The 23,554-nt window shown below is 36.2% G+C and overlaps 1 protein-coding gene across 1 annotated transcript; it reads right to left on the bottom strand.

Moving 5' to 3' along the window:
* Positions 1-2,783: 2,783 nt before the first annotated feature.
* Positions 2,784-23,185, bottom strand: LOC147069054 (ras-like GTP-binding protein RhoL). The gene is made up of 6 exons (XM_085951594.1): positions 23,152-23,185; positions 22,532-22,616; positions 13,808-13,928; positions 12,498-12,621; positions 11,143-11,224; positions 2,784-5,591 (listed from the first exon to the last, which is right to left on the bottom strand). The coding sequence occupies exons 1-6, from the start codon at positions 23,183-23,185 to the stop codon at positions 5,459-5,461; spliced, it is 579 nt and encodes a 192-aa protein (XP_085807720.1). The 3' UTR covers positions 2,784-5,458.
* Between the last annotated feature and the right edge of the window lie 369 nt (positions 23,186-23,554).

The raw sequence follows: 23,554 nt of genomic DNA, 5'->3' as shown, positions 1-23,554 counted from the left end.
AAAAATATTTACCAGTTCATTACAGTACTGCCAGCTGTTATTTACAAAAAATAAGCCAGATGGGGTAAGCTTGACAGAAAATATGCTAAAATTTCTATCAAGAACAAGTTAAATAATTGTGATCTGCAGCCTCAATACAATATTTGCAATAATTTGTGGAACAATTAAACCGTCCATCTGAGCACTGACCATACTTTAGGCCTCCACAAAATGTAAGTTTATAACTAGGTACGACTATTTTACAAGTAATGGTATTTGCTCATTTGCCCAACCCATTGGGTCCATGCTTTGGTTGAAACACACATTTATGAATCATCATTCTGAATCCACAACCCACGGCTTCAGGGGCATCTACTACTTCACATGGATTCTGTATTTAGCACATACAAAATCAGTATGAAGAGGATTTATACTGGGTTCACATAATATGAAATAAATATATAAATGCCTAATTAGAACAACAGACTCGCAGACCCAACGATCGTCGGCTTTAAATAACAATTACACAGAACAATGGCCCCCACATGTTGAAGCGGGCCCCCAGGCTAAAATCTTCGGTGCCCCCCCCCTACCTATCGCTAAGGTTAAAGGCAGTATGACGATCCTACAGTTGTGTATCCTAAATAGTGTTCAAAGTAAAATTTAGGGTATTTTATAGCGATTTTATGTATTTTTTAATACACCCACTTGAATTACGGATTTGTCGAATTTCAACAAACAATAATCAAAAATTGCATCGCACAAGTACTTACATATTTTGAAATGTTAGTATCAGGGAACTCAGAAATAATGGGAACTGAAATACCCAACTGGTAAGGCTACGCAGGCAACCGATCTCGGGTAAGGATAACATTAAACGCGTGTTAATAAAACGTTATTCTAAACTTGTGCGTTGCCCTGACAACTACTGTCGGTTTTATGTTCATTTAAAATTGAAAATAGCAATCTGCTCAGTAAAAAGTTATGGTAATGATACAAATATGAAAAATAAAACAAATAGTGCAACTACATTTCACAAGTAAGCATATTTTTATTGTTATTTTGAATATTTATGTCAATATCGTAACATGCATTAAAATTTATTTTCTGCATGGCATTTGACGTTCACGCACAAACAATGTTAAACGTTATTGACGAGTGCAACGCACACCACTGTAATGCATATATTGCGTGTATTTTGTTTGAATAACAGGGCCGCATTTCAGACAGGGAATATTAGACAATATTTATAATAATCAATTAGGGATAACTGTTTTCGTTTATCATAATGATTTATTGTTGCATAGGTAAATGTGCATTTATTTACTGTCAATATTCATTTTAATTATAAAATAAAAATAATAAAATCAAGTGATAAAATGTTTCAGTTATTAATTAGTATTTAGATACCGTTTTGTCATCAAGTAAGCAATTATTTAAAATTTCTTTTTGTACCTACCCATATTTATTCGGAAGGGAAGTGATGATGCCATGTTTAGAGAGATCTTCCATTATACATGCGACAGAATAGTCAAAAAACTTGATATTTGATTTATATGTTATATAATGATATTTTCTGTTAATATATAATTATAAATGCGATTAATGTTATGCCTATTTAGAATTACCTTTGTATGTAAATATTTATGTACTTATCTTGTTATTACTTAATCTTATATATTATGTCACGTATAAGTTTGATGAGGTTTTAATAATTATATTTAATATTTTTCATAATTATTCTGTACAATGTACAAACATAGAAATATACTTACTACAAAATACAATTAATATCCTTTTTTCAATTTCTATAAAGTATATTCATAACTGTGTGTGAAAAGTATGTTAATTTAAAAAACGCGTTAAAACACCAATATTAGTAATATGTATTTATAATATTATATTGTTTCGTATGAAATATATTTCTAATAAAAAGTAGACATCAATGATGCGGCTCTGTGTGCGCTGTGAAGGTCATTTTTTGTCCGTCCACCCTATTAACGCACACTTCTAAAATCCTGCTTCAATTTGCAGCGTTTGCAGGACCTTGGATCAGAGTTCTATTTATTTTTCTTTTCTGTGGTTAGTATGCTTGAAGTGAAATAGCGCCGCAGGAGACATTTTTTTACTGTTAGTGCAATTTTATGATGTGTTTATCTCACTTGACTGGTTGATTCGCCACGCCGGGCCCCCCTTAAGCCCGGGCCTCCAGCCTAGGGCCCTGTTAGCCCCCCCACTTGTGGGGGCCATGCACGGAACGATCAAGCTACCAATTCGATTATATTGATGTTAGATTTGATTGATTCATAATAATATATGCTGAGCTGCTAGTGTGAACAATTATAAGTAAAACAACCAATGAAACTTAGACAAGAGAGTTGCTGATTGTATTTTCTAGGATATTATTTTTGTTTTTATTATTGTCTATAAAATTAATGAGTAAAGTCAGGCAGCCTTCATTACGTAAACGTCAAATTTGTGTTGTTATGTCAAATGCAAGACAGGACATACTTGTACGGCCCCTCATGGAAGCTCAAGGTTAATTCGGATATTTTTTGTTTTCGTGCCCAAAAAAGAAAAACTGCTCCAATTCGCTCACGACTGCTCACAACTCCAGGGAATGACTCAAGTGACTTTTCACGATCGGGGGCAATCGTAGCAACGGTTGGGCTGAGAATCTACCAATGTAATTCGAGCTTGATATTATGGAGGAATAAACGTTATCAAACTAGAGTTGGTGTTCTGTCTCGATAGCAATATCTCTAATGGCTTAAATTCCATAATAGTAAAACAAAAACAAAGAGTTGTATTTTAAATATTTTATTTTTTACAATAATTAATAATGTATTACAGGTAAAAATGTGTCAATAAATATAACGTTATCGGGCACCAATATTGCCTAAGTTCCTTACCTCTGTTACAGTCAATCATTTAATCTTTTAATCTTACAATGTACAATAGATTTATCTTTTACAAACACTTCTAATAAATTTTTAGCACATTAGACATTATAAATAGCTAAGGCGTCTATTTACAAAAACCGATAAGTACACAACACAAACATAACCTCCAAAAATAAGAGACGCCACATTTTTTTAAAAGCGAAGAAGTTTTCCTTCGATCACAGACATAGACTAAAGCCACACACTGTGACCATAGACATAAGCAGCATTATTATATCATATACTTGATACCACAGACATAAAGCAATAGGCAGAGACTAAACTCATAAATATATGCAGCATAGATAAAGACCATAGATAAAGCCGTACACAGAAACTAAGCGCTCGTCCGTGGTGGTTAGGCGGGCGCGGGGCGGCGGCGGGGCGGGCAACTCAAACGTATGAACACGTCTCGACGTGTCCGTAGACAATGCGCGGGGACGGGTGTTCGCGCGTGTTGTTTTGGCGCGTCTAGCTCAACGCAGGCAAGATCGTACATGCGGCGGGCTCTTCCCATACTGCGCGCATAGAGGTGTCCGCACTGAATGGACGGGCACCGACGCGGGAAACGAGCGAGTTGCGGGTGTCTCAAACCATCATGAGCTTACCGCGTGCGTCTGGTGTATTTATGGTATTATTTTCACAAAGCATAGATAGTGCGAAGTGATGTAAAGTAGGTATACTTTTTATAACGTTGCACTTTTCACTACACTGATACGCCTCTTTGCCTTATTACGTCGCATAAAATTATATCAATTATATATAAAAATTATATATTCACTTGTATTAATATAATATGTAGTACTAAATAAATATATATTATGTAAAAATAATATCTTTACATTTCAATAATTCTTAACGCACATATAATATTGTATACTTATTTTACTTATAGTTATAAAGGTAGGTACATAAAAAAATGTTTTTTTTTGTCTATAATTATTCAATATTCTTTCTCATTTATCTCTTTATCTAATTTCTCTGTATTTAAATTTTAATATGATTAACTATACTTATTATAATTTATATGGAAACTTTGCTTGTTGCAATATCTTTTTCTAGTCTATTTTATACATATTTGTAGTCTATGTAACTGTATGTTTTCCTTAATAAAAAAATATAAACATAATAAAAATAAAATATATTAAGTAGGTACATCATTTCCATCCTAGAGCCGGGGTGCAAAGTTATGAAGCGTACATTCTACACCTACATTCACACCATATGAACCGAAAAGTCTTTTTTAAACTTTAACTTACATATTATCCAATATATAATCAAATTATAAAATCGACCAAGGGTACTTGATGGAATTTGAATTTAAATTCATAAATATAAATTTACCAAATAAACAGGAATTAACTGTATCAGATGACAGTGTATATTCACCATTGGTGGTGTTTGAAGATGCCAAAAGGCGATAGTCGGATCGCAAAAAATTACTCAAAAAGAATAGATAAAAACTTAGATCAATTAGAATATACCTAATCAAATATTTTCTCATGTTACTCTTTTTCGAAAAACTTGTCTGGTTGTTCCCGCAGTTTCTTGTATAAGTTATAAAATTCTTCTGCTAAATTAGTGCTTTCCATATTGATTTCATTGGCCCCATATTTTGGTGCAAAGTTTTGCCATTTCAAATAGGAGTTTTCCAGTAAAAACTTTTCTGTGTTAATGGTTTCCTATCCCTGATTTGACGCTGAACATGACTGGACGCGCGCGGGCTACTACGGACACTCTACCCGTGCCCGTCCCCGCGCCAATTCCGCGTCGAAGACGCCCCATGACTACGGCCAAGCGCTAAGCCCTAGTTCCTCAAACTTACCCGTAGAGCAAATGGAACTACAATACATACGCAACGAGTCTAATGATGCCATATTGATTGCGCTATTGACTGTGGTTTCCCCACCAATTCTACAGATAAATTTGTGGTACTGTAATCAGAGGCGAAGAGTGGAGGTAGGCTGTTAATATCCGCCATGAATAATGCACACTAAACTTTGTTAGTCATACGTATTTGTTTTTATTGACATAAGACTGCAATTTACAGATGGTGTTAGTTAGTTTTTTAAAATCAATTAAACCCTGCCTAAACAAAACCATAATAGTTTTGGTCTATTTTGGGCAATACAACAAAATTGTACACACTTTTTCATTCATACTTATTTGTTTTCGTTGGATTAAAAATGCATATAACACATATTGTTGGTTCATTTTTTTAATTCAATAAGCCCTGCCTAAGCCAAACTATAATAAATAATAAATATTATCCTATCTATAAAATATTCAAAGTTATGTATGATTTAATTGCATAATTTGAGATATTAATTGAATTTTAAAAACTAACCAACACCATCTGTAAATTGTAATCTTATTTCAATGAAAACAAATACGTATGTCTGAAAAAGTTTAATGTGCACTTATTTATGGCGGATCTTAACAGCCTCCCCCCACCCTTCGCCACTGATGTCCAAAGACATTTGCAGCATAGATTACCGACCGTAGATTAAAGACCATAGACACACAGCAATTCACTGCTATAACAGCGTACACAATCTCAACATTCGTGATTTCAGGGATCGCTCTTTGATAACTTCGGTGATGGCTGCCGAAAATATTTCATCCAGCCCGTCTTTCATCAGGGCCGAGCATTCAAAGTATTTCAAGGCTCTGAAATAAATAGAAAAAATAAAATAAATAATTATTGCGATGCATTTTCGACGATAACACAAAACAGTTATCAACGTTCCTAATTCGAAACTAGAGAATAATTAAACGATGTTTATTTCCAACAATATTGGTACCGTAAAACCCCCTAACTTCGCCCGGTTTTTTAACAGAAAGTCGTTTTGCCACCAAAATATCCACCAATATGAAATCTTATAGATCTTATGAAATGCACAATGATAGTGTTTAATTTTATTTATATTGAAGTAATACCCTTTTCATACTAAATAATACAATAAATCACTATTTTTTATATAGACGAAGTTACGGCACGATTCCCTAACTTCGCCTAATGTGTTTTAGTAGGTACAATAAAAAAATATTGTCTATGGATACTCACGAAATCTATTAAAAAATAGCCTTAAGCAAATTCAGGTCTTATATTAGAGACAATTTGACATATTTTAAAAAAAAAAACTACGTTGGCGAAGATAGGAATCACTTCAATGACTGTTTCATACAACCTACCAATTTACGCTAGGGCTGCCAAAACCCAAAGCATTATAGTATCATTTTTATGTGTTGATTTACATAGTAAATTTTTAATAAAGGAAATATGAGAAAAATTGTTAACTGGTGATTCAAAGTGATGAATAGTTTTTAGTCTAAAAACAATAAAAATAAAAAAACACATTTATTTCAAGAAAATCGTTTTTTTGTGACAACCCTAAAGCCAGGGGAAGTGTAGGAACAAGTAGTTCAAAAAACATAGCCTGACATTGCATACTCAAATAATTGATGTTTTATTATAAATATCGGAAATCGCACGTTACATTTGGCAAGCAGAATATATCACTATAGTATATAAAAAATATGAAGAACCTACCTCTACAAGATTCGTAGAAATCAGCAAAAGTTCAGAGGTATTCCGAAAAAATCTCTTCAAACCGGACTCGAAAAAACGGTACTAACACAAACACGGCGAAAATAATGGCGGTTTGAAAATTGTGTGGTGACAGGACGAATATTATCTTTAAAATCGCCTCAGTGACTTAAAGTGGTGCAATAGTAAAAACATGAGTTTTTAGTGTTTAATTGATTTAGGTGAAGTTAGGGACACTTGGCGAAGTTAGGGGGTTTTACGGTAACATTATTTGTAGCATATAATGATGACAATTGAAATACAGTCGAACTTGGTTATTACGATCACGGAAACAGCGAGATTTCGGATGTAAAGAAACATGCATTGACATTTTAGTTTATGATTTTCTCCATACATTTATTCACTTTATAACAAGCTACTTATCGGGTATACCGAGGAAAACTGTTAATGTGTCGATCGTTTAAAAACAATATTTTCAACCCTAAGCAATAAAATCCGACCAGGCAGTTAACTAGACCGGTGCCGCCGGGATCGGATTACGTTTATGACACTAGTTAAGTGTCTTAGTACCTACCTAATTGGTGTTTTCGCCGACAACATTGAAAAAGTATCCACGCATATTATGGTTGAAATTGCATATAAAAATTCCAAACTTTGTCAAGTCAGTAGGTACCTACCAGCGCCGGCGGCTCAGTTTCGGTGATTTTTATGATGGTTTTCAGATTTTTTATGTTCTATGCTTAAATATAATGTGGTGCGAAAAATGTTATTTAACGATATAATGAGTAATGCTTATAATGAGCAAATTCAGTCAGTCCCATCTTCTTCGTAATAACCAAGTTCGACTGTAATTAACTTTAATCAGGGAACATAAAAATAAGGGAATTGGGTTACCTTCTGGATGTGGCTATAAGAAGGTATAGTTCTCGAATGTAATGAAATATGAGATAAACTTCAACACATGTTAAAAAATATTATATTATTTTCAATATTGGCAGACATGCAGATTCAACCAGATCCAACAATCCACGCCAACCGTCGTGACCAATGTCCAAGGTTTAAAATAATCATAGTGTTGCTATCATTAAAAATATAGGTTGACCGAAAACTATTTCTTCGTTAGATTGGTGGCTACACTGAACAGTTTTCCCTCACAATTTTACGTCAAAACTCAGCTGTCAAACCTAACCTCGGAAGCGGGCCGTAGCTTCGGGTATTTTCGTACGTTCTCGGGAATCTTCGCTTGAATCTTTGTGAATCGTGGCAGACGGAAATAGGATTGGTTCCAATTTGCTCACTATCGTTCACGATTCCGGAAAACCATAGATAATAGATTTTGGCAATCGTGGCAGATGATCGGGCCGCAATCTGCCAATGTAATTTGAGCATTATAGTTTGTCACGTAAAAGAAACGCGCATTCAATATTGGCAATATTTTAGGATACTCAGCGGGTTTTTAGGTCATAAAATAATAAACCGAATCCAGCTTCAAAAACTTGGTCAATAGCGACTGAGAGTAGTAAAAGATATGATACACCCCTGTTACAGGCGGGCTTCTCCCGGTGTAAAATAATCATTTAGTAGCTCAAGTCGAAACGTAACCCTGACCTCTAGAAACGGCTTCATAAAACATCTAATCTGATTCCTTGCTCAACCACGTAAGTATTTTTTATTTATAAGTAAGGGCCTTCGTCCGGTGTGTGAAAATCACATATTGGGCGGAGGTGTAATTAAGATAAATTTAATTTAATTTAAAAAGTATAAATGATGATGGATGAAAGCGATAATTTTAAGACTAAATATAAGTATTCAAATATAATAAATTTTGCCGCGCATTGTGCGTGAAATCCTCGCGCGCCGGCGCCAGGGTCAGGCTCGTGATTCGCCGAATCAAAGATCATGCGATCAAGATTTGGCCAATCACTAGTCCCTTTTACTAATGGCGTGGGTACGCGAAGTTTAAAAAAATAAATAAATTAGTAAGCGTCCCCTTTCCGACATATACGGACCTGCGTAACTAATTGTAAAAACCTAAACATGTAAAGAAAGTGTAAAATATAAGGAATACCTAGTTACACGAGACAGACGTGGTTTTATTTAATTCCACCCTCAAATATATCGTACTTTTTTTTGTGAATCCGGGGTTCGATGGACACCTGAGCTAGCCGCTGGAACCCCGGGGATCTCAATGGCGCCTTGGCAACGTGAAGCTCGAAGAATCGCATGGTTTCTTCCGAACCCGCGAAATAAAATTTACGCCCGCGAACGCTAAATAAAAGTTTATGATCCAGGAGCCGGAACAACCAAGAAATGGTTAACTAAAAAGTGGACTCCGACGTGACCCTTATCAAAGAAGAAGTGCTGTCTCCAACACCAAACCGGGAGAGCCCTCCTCTGGTGTTCGAAGATAGTCCACATACGGAGCTGACCGCGCCTAGCGTCGTGCTGGAGACCGTAGCACCAGCGCGTCTCCAGTACGACGAATGGCTGCACAAATCCCACCTATGGAGACCAGACACATCATCGACGGTATCCAGCGAGGAGGGCTCGTAGAGGCCACGGCCCACTCGCGACGAAAAACGGCGAGCAAAATGCCGATTTTCATAGGGTATCACCAACATGTTGTGTACCCTATTCGACCACGGGATATTCGGTGAGGAGAGAAAAAGGAAACGGGAGGCCAGGGAGCCTCAAAAGAGGGCTGAGAAGGCGCGCAAGCTGAGAGGAATCAAAGAAGCTGTGCGGGCGCAGGCTCGACCACGAGGAGATGAAGCAGGACCAGTCGCCAACCCTCGAGTCAAGGGTGAACGCCGAGTTCCTGTTGGAAGTGAAATGTGTAGATTATACGAATAAAACATCCGGAAATTCTTCTAATTACGGATACAAAGTTAATTAAGGATCCACTTTCTGAGCCTTGTAAACTTAAGTTCATTAGTAAGAAAAATGTACATTCTAGTTTTAAAAATAACGCTTCGCAGAGTGACGCCAATTCTTTCCGTTCAAATAAAGTAAATATGAATGAATTCGAAAACATTAACATTGAAAATCGCAAACAATTTTATAAACGGGAAAGAGGATATTCTACAGTAGCGCTAAACCTGTTTCAAAGTTACGCCGTGTTAAGGGGGGACATGCTCGTCGAAGGTCAAAATTGAGTTTTTATTGTATTTTCAAACCATGATCCTGGACACTCCTTAAACGTTGTAGATAATCTATTTATATAATTTTGAAGCCTTATTATCCTTTATAGTTATTTTAAACATTTGATGACTGCATAAAGTATTTTTGTTACATAAAATAGTATTCTTTTAAACCTCTCGCTCTAATGTTTTAGAATATAGTCATATTTCGGTACATAACTGTGCAGTGGTGTTAAGATTTTTTACATTTATTAATTTTTAAACGCATTTATAAAACCATTAGTATAATTTATTACGAGATAATTTTTGTAAAATATTCACGATAAGAAATTATATTGATAATCTCTGTGATCCCAAATTTGACAAGAATTAGGCATTTTATTATTCAAAAAATCGGCAAGATTAACACATTTGAAGATGATTCTAAAGATATTTGTTATAAGCTATGTCTTTGACCATTCAAGTGTGATAAACATCTTATGAATAATGATTGCTTTATAATAATTATTGACCAAAGAATAAGGTAGTGTTTTTTTGAAATACGCCATTTCTTTTGTCATTCCCCAGTGGTTAAGCTACAACACACGGCCGTAGCCATAAATTGACAAACTAAAATTGAAGTAGGGAGTAAAATGATATTGACGCGCGTGTTTGAACATGTACCGTTTAAAAAAAAAATAAAAAAAAATTCGGTTAGGTTGTGTAGAGTTTTTTTTTTTTTTTTTTGTTAGAATAGTTAGATTGTAGTTGAATTTTTTTATAAACTGTTATCATGCCATGTACTTAACGGATGAACAAGGAATTGGATGGGTGGCCGATGAGATCAGAGCGTACCTTTCGACTTTAATCCAGATGGGGCGAATTGATACACCCCTGTTACAGGCGGGCTTCTCCCGGTGTAAAATAATCATTTAGTAGCTCAAGTCGAAACGTAACCCTGACCTCTAGAAACGGCTTCATAAAACATCTAATCTGATTCCTTGCTCAACCACGTAAGTATTTTTTATTTATAAGTAAGGTCCTTCGTCCGGTGTGTGAAAATCACATATTGGGCGGAGGTGTAATTAAGATAAATTTAATTTAATTTAAAAAGTATAAATGATGATGGATGAAAGCGATAATTTTAAGACTAAATATAAGTATTCAAATATAATAAATTTTGCCGCGCATTGTGCGTGAAATCCTCGCGCGCCGGCGCCAGGGTCAGGCTCGTGATTCGCCGAATCAAAGATCATGCGATCAAGATTTGGCCAATCACTAGTCCCTTTTACTAATGGCGTGGGTACGCGAAGTTTAAAAAAATAAATAAATTAGTAAGCGTCCCCTTTCCGACATATACGGACCTGCGTAACTAATTGTAAAAACCTAAACATGTAAAGAAAGTGTAAAATATAAGGAATACCTAGTTACACGAGACAGACGTGGTTTTATTTAATTCCACCCTCAAATATATCGTACTTTTTTTTGTGAATCCGGGGTTCGATGGACACCTGAGCTAGCCGCTGGAACCCCGGGGATCTCAGATACTTACTTCATTTTTTTTGCTAACTGCTGTCCATCTTCTACTGTTATTAAATTCTCAGCTTTAGCGTCTCTAAGCTCTTTCTGCGTGCCTGGAAATAATTCCATTATTTAGAACAGCATTGAACGAGACCTAGCATCCTTGAGAGACACAATGACATAGGTAATTAGCACTGCAATTTCGAGAAATAAGAAAGACTTGTACAGACTTAAAAACTTTCAACATTGAATCCGATTTGCTATGCAAGAGTGTATTGTTAACTTCTGTACAACGGGCAGTTTTCACCATATGACAAGAGACAGAAACTTGACCCAAAGAAGTTTTAATAATATGTGTTTTAGATAGAAGAATATTATTTATATAATATTATTATGGTTTGGCTGAGGCAGGGTTTAATTAAATTTTAAAACTAACCAACACCATCTGCGTATCTATTCTATACATAAGATTGCTATCGGCGGTTATCGAGGGTAGTTTATCATATGTTTGTATTGAGGTATTATATTTGTTACAATAAGTTAGCAGTATAAACAGTCAAAACTGTCTATCACGCTCTAAAAGTTAACACAGCCAAGAGAAGTGTTGTTAAAACATAGCACTTATTGTAACAATTACAACTAACTTATTGTAAAAATTATAATACTTTAATAAAAAAATATGGATAGCGGCCGATAGCAGTCTTGTGCATAGAATAGATGTGCTGCAATTTATATTCTTAGTTTTAATGCAAGCAAATAAGTATGACTGACAAAGTGTGTACTATTCTTGTCGAATCTCCACAGCCTACCTCCACCCTTCGCCACAGCGTTGCGCTCTTCATAACGAATCATGAACTTTATATATTATACTTGATGGAAAGAAAATTTTTAGTGTAACCATAGACAAATTAATATATCATATTATGTTGGCGCATTTAAAGATGGCGGTACAAATAAAATAGCGGCCTGTTTCAAGGTTTTCAAGGTGCTTCTGTATGTGATGAAAGCCCAAGAGTGAACCGGGAACCCAGATGTGAAAACAGTACTTTCCGCGTTGGACTACGAAGGCTGATGGGAGGCAAAATTTATATTTCTTCGGAATCTTAGGGGTATACTGGTACAGCCCCATCACAAACACTCGAGTTTGTAAGTAAACAAGCCTATTCTTGGTGATAGATGTAATCACAAAAATGTGCCTCACAAGGCTGAGATATATGCTCCAGATGCTGTTCAAGAATGCGACATTTAACAGCCGCACGGATTCATCATCGTGGCCGGACCCTGCTTCATACAGCTGCGATGTTACAAGAGCGATCTACCCGCTGCACATCTGACACGGCAAGAAGGGAAAGGTGAGTAAGTATGAATAATTATTTGAATTCTTACCTACTAGTATAATTGGTTTCCGTTTTGAAAATCGTTTATATTTTATTAACGGATACCACTGGTCCTCAACATTTTCGAAAGAAGTTTTGCTTGCGATTGAGAAGCACAGGATGAAGCAATCGCTCTGAAATAAAATAATAGAAATCTTTAAGTTATTCTTAAGAGCTTGGATTATTATTAGTGAAAGCCCTACGAACTTAACAGTACTTATGGTACATTTTAGCGAGGTTGAAATGGTAGGTACAGAAAAATTAATATACTATAAGTTGGCACATTGAAACAATGCGGCATTGTTTATAACCATTATCTTTGGCAGCTATTTTAATGTTTCGGTAATATACCTACTATCATATCCTGGTCGTATCATATCATATCAAGTCCGGAGCGAAAAGATGCATTCCTCTTCTCGCTCCCGACTTGGCAGGATATGACACTACATTATGGCATTCATAACGCACGTATATATTAATAATTTAGTTGCTTGAATAATTTAGTTGGTGTCGAAATAACTTTTCATACACATTTTCATAAACAGAATTAACTGAAAATGAATGCAATTCTACTTAAAGATGGCATTCAAATAAAAATGCATTGGCAGTGTGCTGATATATTCTAAAAGTTTCAAATGTCTAGCTGGTCGGGAAGTTAGTTAAAAATTGATTGCAAGATTTGTATCGGACAAAGAACCACCGGACAAATAAGAATACGAGCTAAGAAAAACGTTGTAATAAATAAGTATGACCGAAAAAGTGTACACTTTTTTTGTCAGATCGCTCATAGCATACCTAAATTATTATGGCTCGGTTTAAGCAGGGTTTAATTGAATTTTAAAAACTAACCAGTACCATCTTGCAAATTGTGTTCTTAGTTCAATGAAAACAAATAAGTATGACTGACAAGGTTTAGTGTGCACTATATGTCGAATCTTAACAGCCTACCTCCACCCCTCGCCACTGGTATTTACAGTTTTTACTGAATTGAGTTATAATGCCTGAACAGAACGTTCTGAAAATTCCGGATCTGACAAATTCACAAGCTAAGTGTTTGGACCAAAGAATTTGAACATTAGAGAGGTTACTTTTATTTTATGTGAGACATTTATTTTGTTACATAATTTTTAGTTTATTAATAAATTTTTGATATTTATAGAGTTTTTCAGATCGTGAAACTTCACTTCATCGGGACTGTGACCAAAACATATGCCTCGCGATCAAAGGGTTACCTGTACATAATTTCTCCATTTCGCACTCGATTTTAAATAGATTGGAATCTTTTTCAAAACATGGATGTAAATATAGAAAAGACATTACATGGTAATAGCAAATCCGTTCTCGTATCCTGTCATGGCTCTCCTGTCGCAAACCGTCTAGTGGAGTCATGTCCACTTCTTCGCTGTTGTCCCCTCTGATATCACATCCGTAATTTGCAAGACTGGAAATTTAATAATAATCATAATATTTAAACCATAAGGTTTCATGAGAGTAAAATTTTTAAATCTAAACTTGATAACTCCCTAGATGACTGTGAACCACTATTTTCGTCAATGAATTATTTTTTATTGAAAGTAAAATATCACCTTGGTAATTATTGACTGAAACACGTGTAGGTTTCTCTTATAAACTACTTCTTCATTCTGTCAATATTAGCGATGAACTTTTATAATTTTTAAATCTATATTAAACTAACTTTGACAACTAGAATTTCACCATATGCCTATGCAGTTTGGAAACATTGATATTTAAGGTGAGGGATAAATTGACTGGACGGTTTTGAGATTCGGTGTTGAAGAAAGATGCTTTAAATTCCATGGACTGAAAGGAGCTGAGCATCCAGAATATGCTCTCGACGCTATGCGTAAGATACACATAATTTATTGGTGATATTGCGTGCAGCAATGTCGATCTGTAGAGGGTTTTAAGTAGATTGGATGGTTTTGAGATGTGGTGTTGGAGAGACATGCTATAAACTCCATGAACTGAGCATCCAGGATTGGCTCTCGACATTAAGCGTAAGACACAGTTAATTTTTTGGTCATATCGCCCGCAGGAATGTTGATCTGTAAAGGCTTTTCTTCTTCTTCATTTTCGGTCATATCCGCCCCTTAGATGGAGCATATGGATACCACGAGGCGCCTCCAAAAATCCCTATCGCTCGCCAGTCTTCACTCTATAGATAGTTCCGAAATCCGGTTGGCTTGAAGAACTGACAAGCCAGGTTGACGTTCTCTTCTGGCATCCGCAGCATGTGGCCGAGCCAGGTCCAACGTCGCCTCTTCACTCTCAGCGTGCTGAGAGGCTGCTTGGTGCGTTCTCTTATCTCCTAAAGTCGTACCACCGCACACCCAGTATCCATTGCAAATATGTGTTTTCGAGCTCAGTATACGATTACTCTGAGCCTTCGTAAGGTGCCATGATTCGCTACCGTAAAGCAGCACCGTCAGAATGCAAGCGTCGAATATGCGGCATTTGGTTTTGATCAAGTAAAATTTTGAGTCCCAGACACTCCGCATCGAGATGAATGTTGCTCCAGCCATTCCCATTCGGATAGTGAGCTTTTAGATAGAAGTAAAATCAAATGACGTAGATGGCTCCTGATTTATAGAAGTGACCATATGAAGGATACAACGGACTTCTTTCTACAGTAGAGATATAAGACGAGCATCTCTTTCGTATAGTACACGGTGAGCATTAACGGTACTACATTATACTTACAGAGTAAAATAGAAGTCTTCCGGAGAATCGTGGATTGTAAATGTGATCAAATAACATATTCCACTTTTATTTTTCGTCTCGCTAACAGCAGCCATTTTTATCGGCTTTATTATCGCACCCGCCATTTTTAAAATCTTTGTATTGCATTAAATAAAAACTTAATTCAAACTTCTCAGGAGTAATTGTCGATAATGAAATGTTAAAAAAACTTTCAGATACGAATAAAAAAATATAAGTCACTTTGTAAAATTTTAATGTTTTATAATTGGTTTAAAAAACCACCCAATTAATTTTATGCAGATGTTTCCGTGTCAGGATTAGAAACCCAACTTAACAAACAAACCTAATAACATTAAAATATAATAATATAACCATTCCATACATATATACTTATCTACGAAATTACGCTGTGCAGAAAACTAACAATGGGCAACAGGGCTGCACTAATATTATTATATACCCTACAATACTTTTATAATATCTAAGTTAATTTAAACCGAAGATGAAAAATTTACTGAAGACAGAGCCTCAATATATCGTCGGTGTTTTGTAAAAATGCCATTTTACAGGAGGATTTTTAACATTTGACAACAACGTCACAGGCGCTAAAAAATCAAAAATGAGATTAATGTCAAAAAACATGCTTAATAGGTGTCCGCACCTGTGGGTCTATTCTATACTTATCGACCGCTAAGATAAAGTGATAGATATTATCAAATTTAGGGTAGGTTTGTATCAAAGTATTAGCACTTATTGTAACAATTACAATACGTTGGTTGTATTGTTGCAATAAGTGCTATATTTTAACAGCAGCACGAGAGACGCTGTTAAAATGAAACGCTTATTGCAACAATTACAACCAACGTATAGTAATTGTTACAATAAGTGCTAATACTTTGATACATACCTACCCTAAGTTTGATAATATATATCACTTTATCATTTTAGCAGTCGATAAGTACAGAATAGACCCACTGGTGCGTCAATGTCATAAGTGTAGTTCTTATAGTTTCCGTCCAAGGTCTCATAATATGTCAAATCATGATACCATGTGACTCTATCAAGTTCACAATCTTTAAATGCCTCTCTTGAAAAAAAGTGCATTTATGACGTTATTGCACCGATTGTGTGATTAATTATTAATTACCTGTGGATGATTATAAATCGCGAGCCGAATACTACAAGGTTCTAAGTGTTCGTCCTTGAAAAAACAAACCCAACAATGAAGTAGTATTCTAAGCTGCCTCATTGTTACTTTTGTTTCTCCAAGGACAAACACTTAGAACCTTGTAGTTCTCCACTCGCGAAATGTCTAACAAGTTTATAATAAAGCTTAGAAACAATGCTGACTTTAAATCGTCTTCTTCTTCTTCGGCCATATCCGCCCCTTAGTTGGAGCATATGGGCACTACGCAGCGCTTCCAAGAATCCCTGTCGCTCGCCAGTCTTCTTGCTTCGTTCCAGGTCAAACAGCATCCTGTAGCTCCGCCGTATACACTCTATAGATAGTATTACTTCTAGGACGCCGGAATCCGGTCAGTTTGAAAAACAGGCAAGCCAGGTTGAGGTTCTCTTCTGGCATCCGCAGAACGTGGCCGAGTCAGGTCCAACGTTGCCTCTTCACTCTCAGCGTAATGGCTTTATATTATAATATTTTAAAAAGCCTAATATCTCACATTCGATTTTTATTCGTAATACTAAGTGGATATTCACGCTTACGATTATTGTTTTTAAGTACTTTCCTATGGAGATACAAATTCGCCATTTTTACACAACAAAGCTAGTGAGGTACATATTGTTTTTTCATTAAAATCTCAATTTCGCCAAAATGGTCGATTCACTCTTTTTGCAAAACACCGACGATATATGAAAATGAGGCTTGGCTTGAGTGGTTAGCGGGTAACACAAAATTAATGGGAACTGTCTTACCCTGCTGGGTGTGGTTATAACAGGCTAAATATCTCAAGTGTGGAAAAATATGGGATAAACTTAACACGTGTGAAAGAATATGCTATTTTCAATAGCTAATAATATGCATTTTAGTTTATAGTTAATCTTTCGGAACTGTCGACGTGGTTTCATATTCAAACATTTTCATGTCGCTTTTCAGTCTAAAGCAGTGTTCTTCAACCTTTTAACACCCGTGGCCCGGTGAACATAGGAGAAATATTTCGCGCACCGGTATCAGCCAGGAATAATAACCATTATAGATAGAATTTTATTTATTAAATCTTATGTTTTAAAATTACAACTTTTGATTAATGCCACATCTGCTGCTGCTTTTTTGTAAGGCGATTTGATATGACGATATTTGATATGGTTGCAGCATTGTTTTTGAGAGACGAAGCACTGCATTAACATCCATTCGATTTCTGTTTGGTTTTTATTACTGACATAGATGAAAAATTGTTTTCACATAAATAGGAAGTCAAAAAAACTACCAATAATCTGATCTTTATAGTTCAGAGATAGATATTCTTTATCAAGGGATATCCAAAATTGAGACAATGATTGCATTTTATGTCTGGATACCAGAGTGACATCAGAAGATAGCTCGATCAGCTTTTCTTTCTCATGAGAATCAAGTGCGCATGATTTAATATCTTCCAAAAAGGGATTATTAATTCAGAGGTTAGAGGTCTGCCTTTACCTAGATCTTAACTTTCAGAGAAATATTTGTTAAAGTTTTCAGCTAACGGTTTTAAATGTTGGCTTATGATGTTGAATATGACTTTCTGACAATCAGCAGGATTTAAAAATTCTCCAAGCATTTCATCTAGTGCGAATTCCCCAAATCGTGTAACGATATTGTCGGTTGATAACATGGTGAAAGCTTTCGCGGACCGGTAATAAATTCTTGAGAACCGTCGCCGGTCTGCGGACCACCGGTTGAAGAACACTGGTCTAAAGACTTGTATATACTGCTCAAGTATACAGAATGACATCACTGCCATAGGATGATAGGTATATTATGCTCCATATATAGATCCATCTCTTTGGCCCTACAATCCGTAATGGATGTTGGCCGCCCCTTGAAGAAGTTTCTAAAGATATTCTTTTTACAAGAAATGGATGCCACTTCCTCAACATATTAGGTCATTGCACATTGAATATACGTGAATTTGCTAAACCAGTGGTTTGATACTCATCTGGTGAGGATATATTATAAAAAAATGCAAGTACAGCTCTGTCGCAAGCAGTGAATAGGTACAGGAAGTTGCAAGAATGATTCACGCAACAGTATAAAATAAAATATTTTATTTTACTCATTTAAAACACTATCAAGAGAAACACATTAACCAGTGGCGTTGGATGATGGAGAGAAGTAAATAAAATTGGGTAATTGACACAAAATGCTCACTTAAAAGAAAAGAATCGCTTTTCGTGTTGGAAATATTGTAGGCTGTCGCAGTGAAGTCCCGTGGGGGTAGGCAGATTAAGCGTCGCTTGGGGGCGGCAGTTATCCAAAGGGCGGAAATCGAGGAGAATCATTGGGTATATATAGGTAGCTACCTAAACTTAATAATAACGGAAATATCTTTCCATTAAAAGATTCAGCTTACTGGTTAGAAACAAAATAATTATATATTAATTAGGTACATACTATAAAAGTTTTTAACGGAAAACAAATAAGCTGTCTTCGAGCGCAAAATACTTCGAAAAATATTTGGACCCACGTTGGAAAATGGGAACTACAGAATAAAAATGAACCACGAGTTGGAAGAGCTGATTGAACAGCAAACAATCATAAGATACTGTAAGTCCCAAAGACTACGATGGGCGGGACATGTGGAGAGAATGCCTGAAGTTAGAGCGCCAAGGATCATGACGAAGTGGCTACCCCAACGGAAGAGACCCAGAGGCCGTCCAAGAAGGAGATGGGCTGACGCCGTAGAAGTGGACTGGCTTCATATACGAAGACCCGGTAACTGGCGAGAGACCGGAGTGAGTGGAGAGCGGTTGTGGAGGAGGCCAAATCCCACCCCGGGATGTAGCGCCGTGGAAGAAGAAGAAGATAAAAGTTTTAACAGGACTTTAATTTTTTTTGGTTCGTGATGTCTGGTTTACTTCCGTTGTCCTTGTCCCCAAAAACAAAATGGTGGCTGTATTCTGCTTTGAAATCTGTTGCTTTGTTTACATAGCCTATGTATGTATTTCTCGGTGTTTTGAGTGATTATTCACTTTAATGCATTGGTTTCGCTACCTACATAAAATTCAAGCAGTAGTATTTTTCCACAGTTATTTGTAGCTAAATTGTACATTTCAAATATCTGCTTTTATAAATTGAAGTCGGATTAATACTGATTGTAAATGTATTTACTGCTGACAGTACATATTATCGTAGCCATAACAAGAAAATACATGTGTAAACACATATTATCGTGCGAATTGTATGATTGCATGGATGGAACAAAAGAGTTCAGAAGCTTCTGAATTTTCACGCAATAATTGGTACTTGAATGGTGGGATTTTGACACTTTTCATGCATATTTTAAGCTTTTTATGTTGCATATTATAATCCGGTCTCTACTCATGTATATAATTAATTAATTGAGTGAATCTGAGGTTATAGGGGAATGTCATAGTAGAAGTAGTGTGAAGTTATCTTCAAATGAATCTGCACGCAGCTAACTTAATCATTAGACTAGAGGTCCTTTTTTACTTAAATTTCATACAATTAGGCTGTGGAGAAAAAGGTTTTTCTCAACATTTTTTGCCGAGTCGAATATGCCGGTGATAATGACATAGTGGAAAGATCGGTACCAGCTTAAAAGAGGCATTTACTGCATCGGAAGAAGCAAAATACATGATCTTTATTGAAGCTCTACATCTGAAATCATGAATTTCTCCTCAAAACTAGCCAAATAAATCCTACAATGGTTTACAGACATTTCAGATTAAGCCATAGAACCGTATACCTACTGTACATATTGTACAGTGATTCACTAGTCATCACTTATAAAAGTGGGGTGCCTGCACAGAACAGATTAATAAATAGAATTCCGATAGGCTATATCCCAATACACTACATTTTGACGCAGGGTTTGTGAGTGTCCTACGAAAATGAACCACGCATTATAATAGACGTGCAATAGTGTGTGCAGCAACCTTCAAATACACCAATATTCAATGAGCGTCATTGCATAAACTGAGAACAGTTCAGTATTTAAGTTTATCCCGTATTATTCCACACTTGAGATCAGTTGCCTATTACTCCACACACGTTAGGTATTTCAGTTTCCATTATTTCCGAGTTCCCTGAATACCTGCTACTTGAAAGGTCTTGGAAAAATCTTCAAAAATTATTACTTACTAATAAGTCATTTCCATATGGACACACTACGCCACTTCATTTGGTCAACTCTTATCAATTGTTTCTTTATCTCAAACGCGTCATACTTTAACTGACACATTGTTTTTTCTCGTGGTTTATTATATATTATACCTACATGAATAAAAAATAACATTACATTAATACATTTCAACATTCATTTATTTTCAGATAAAAGATTATTTTTAATCTTTAATCTTTTACATATAAAAAAAGCATTTAAATGGTACATACAACTCGTTTATAAAGGTTGTTTTGTTAATTCTAAATATTTGAATTAACTATATTGACAGCTGGTTCTGGCTATTACGTAAAATGAGCAAATTGATTTCCAAAACTCAAGCCGAATGTTTGCAACTCCCAAGACATGACAGAAAGAGATGGTGTATTGCAGTAGCAAAGGGTGGAGGTAGGCTGTTAAGATCCGCCATAAACCGTGCACATTAAGCCTTGTTAGTCATACGTATTTGTTTTTATTGAACCAAGACTACAATTTGCAGATGGTGTTGGTTAGTTTTCCAATCAAAATCCGCAAGTCCAGGCGCAACTGAGTTATTGGTCATCAGTCGACCGTGATTGAATAACATTTAGTTACCTCAAGACAACGGGCGCACCTAGGCGTGTTACAGCTAAACCGTCGACTAACGATCGATTGAATTCTATAAACTATTTGACACCATCTGCAATTTGCATTCTTACTTTAATAAAAACAAATAAGTATGACTGACAAAAATTTTGTGTGCACTATTTATGTCGAATGTACATAGCCTACCTCCACCCTTCGTCACTGTCCTATACGGTGTTGAAACCTGAACTTTCAGAAAATCCAATAGGAAGAGAATCGATGCGTTCAATATGTGGTGCTGATGGAGGATGCTTCGCATTACATGGACGGCCAGGCGTACAAATGTCTCTGTACTGGAAGAGCTTTGCAACAAAGAATATATTAATCTCAGCTAACTACAACCGAGCAGCTGTAGAGAAGAGATCTCTGGCGGAGTCAAAGAGAGGAGGTGGCGAAGCTGTGCGTCGTCCAGATGGAGTGACACCATCAAAAAGCAGCAAGATCAGAGAAGGATCCCTCCAGATGGAAAGAGATTGTTGACAACTCTCGTAATTTAATTGATTATCATTCTTAGTAAAGAGGCATAGGATACAAGAGAGATAATTTTTTGACACTAGCAAAAGAAAAGTTTAGACAATTATTAATTTTGATGGTTGAATCATTATGTGTAATTACTATTTAAGTTTGACAATTGCCAACGAGGATCGGCATCATCTAGTCTGGTCATCCAATCATAAGCCATCGAAATGTTTATAAGAAATTGCACCGTTTTTTCTTTTTTGATTTGGATTTAATGAGTCTCACAGCTTCAGTGAATATCTCCTGCAGACCTCGGTTTTCCTTTGACGAGCATTCCATGTATGAGTGAGCCCTAAAAGCAGACATTAAAAAAACATATCTTAAGCCTCAATGACATTGAGCTACTTTACAAGCTGCTTGTTGGCGAATTTAAAAGCGGGCGATTCAGCTACTGCGATTGTGATGATGACACACAAAACTTTCTATTCGCTGAGAAGCCAACAAGCTAGCGACTATTTTGACAGAACGTAGTTTGTTTTTTACCGGGAGGTCGCCACAATCGCCGGGCGACTTTACAGGCAGATTGTAAATTCGCCTACAAGCAGCTTAAAAAGTAGCTCAATGTCATCGACCCATTAGACACCAGTAGCGAAGGCTGGAGGTAAGCTGTTAAGATCCGCCATAAATAGTGCACACTAAACTTTATCAGTCTTTTTAAATGCCATGCAAAATTTTTGCTTCAATTTCACACAGCTCGGTACCACAGTATCCTCCAAACTGTGAATGTGGAGCCAGGGAAACTGCGGAATATGACGTGATGGTTTGTCCGCTTGTTGCAACAAGCCACACCATCGATAATATGTTTAAAGGAATGGTTAAAAAAATGGAATAACATGATAGAACTCACTTGATCTCCGCTGCTAACTTGGATCCCTCTTCATACGTTATCAACTGACTATCCGGTTCAGATTCCCTTAGATCAATTTTAGTTCCTGAAACATAAATTACGATTTAGAAAAATAAATAAAATTAGAATGTGGTGAATCTAATAATCGCCAATGTAGCAACGCAAACGTAGAACGGTTTATTTTACCAGGAGGGTAAGGGAAGGTCAGGACACCTAGACTGCAGTGGTTGGATTAAGTAAAAATACACATAGCACTCCTGAGGCTACGCAGGTGGAGAGAGTTTCAGACAGACAGAGGGGAGTAGAGATATTTCTTGAAGGTGGTCAAGACGCGCATTTGATTGAAGTGCCAATAATACAAATATACTCATATCAATCTAATTGAACTCTTTTGGCTTGGGTTATTGTAGAATTTAGAATCAATCCCAGAGAAGCTGATCTAATCTGCCATGTAGCAGTGGCGAAGGTTGGAGGTAGGCTGTGGAGATCCGACAAACATAGTGCAACAGTTTTAGTAGGTTTTGCTTATTTGTTTCCATTGAATTCGCTCCCTTGAATCCCTTTGTCACCACGCCATGTTATACAAGGCCCCACTATGACGTTGTGTATGAAATTCTTACCAATCAGCATGATGGGTTTCTTAGGCACGTACATTTTTATTTCCGGTAGCCATTTCTTTGTGACATTTTCAACGAATTTCTGTCAGCTATTGAGAAACAAATGAGAAGACATTGTCCCTGGAAAACAAAATAATCGACATCACTAGCAGTGTAATGATAAATAAAATAGGGTCGCTTCGCTGGTTTTTGAAAATCCTAATCGAATCCTAGTTAAAAACATAATATGAATTGCTTAAGGCTATACCTCATTTGAGGCATGGTCTAAAAAGATCGTGGCTAGGCGATGCGCGGATTGCGGGTGCAAATGACGCATGCCGAACGAAATATAATTTGTCATATAAATCCAACATGCGTCCATTTAATGTTCTGTTTATTGTTCTATTAGTAACAATAATAATATATT

This window comes from Rhyacophila brunnea, unplaced genomic scaffold (genome assembly GCF_057557595.1).
Source record: "Rhyacophila brunnea isolate RB1 unplaced genomic scaffold, BYU_Rbru_1.0 scaffold_24, whole genome shotgun sequence".
Lineage (NCBI taxonomy): Eukaryota > Metazoa > Arthropoda > Insecta > Trichoptera > Rhyacophilidae > Rhyacophila > Rhyacophila brunnea.
This window is presented reverse-complemented; position numbering and strand designations above follow the sequence as displayed.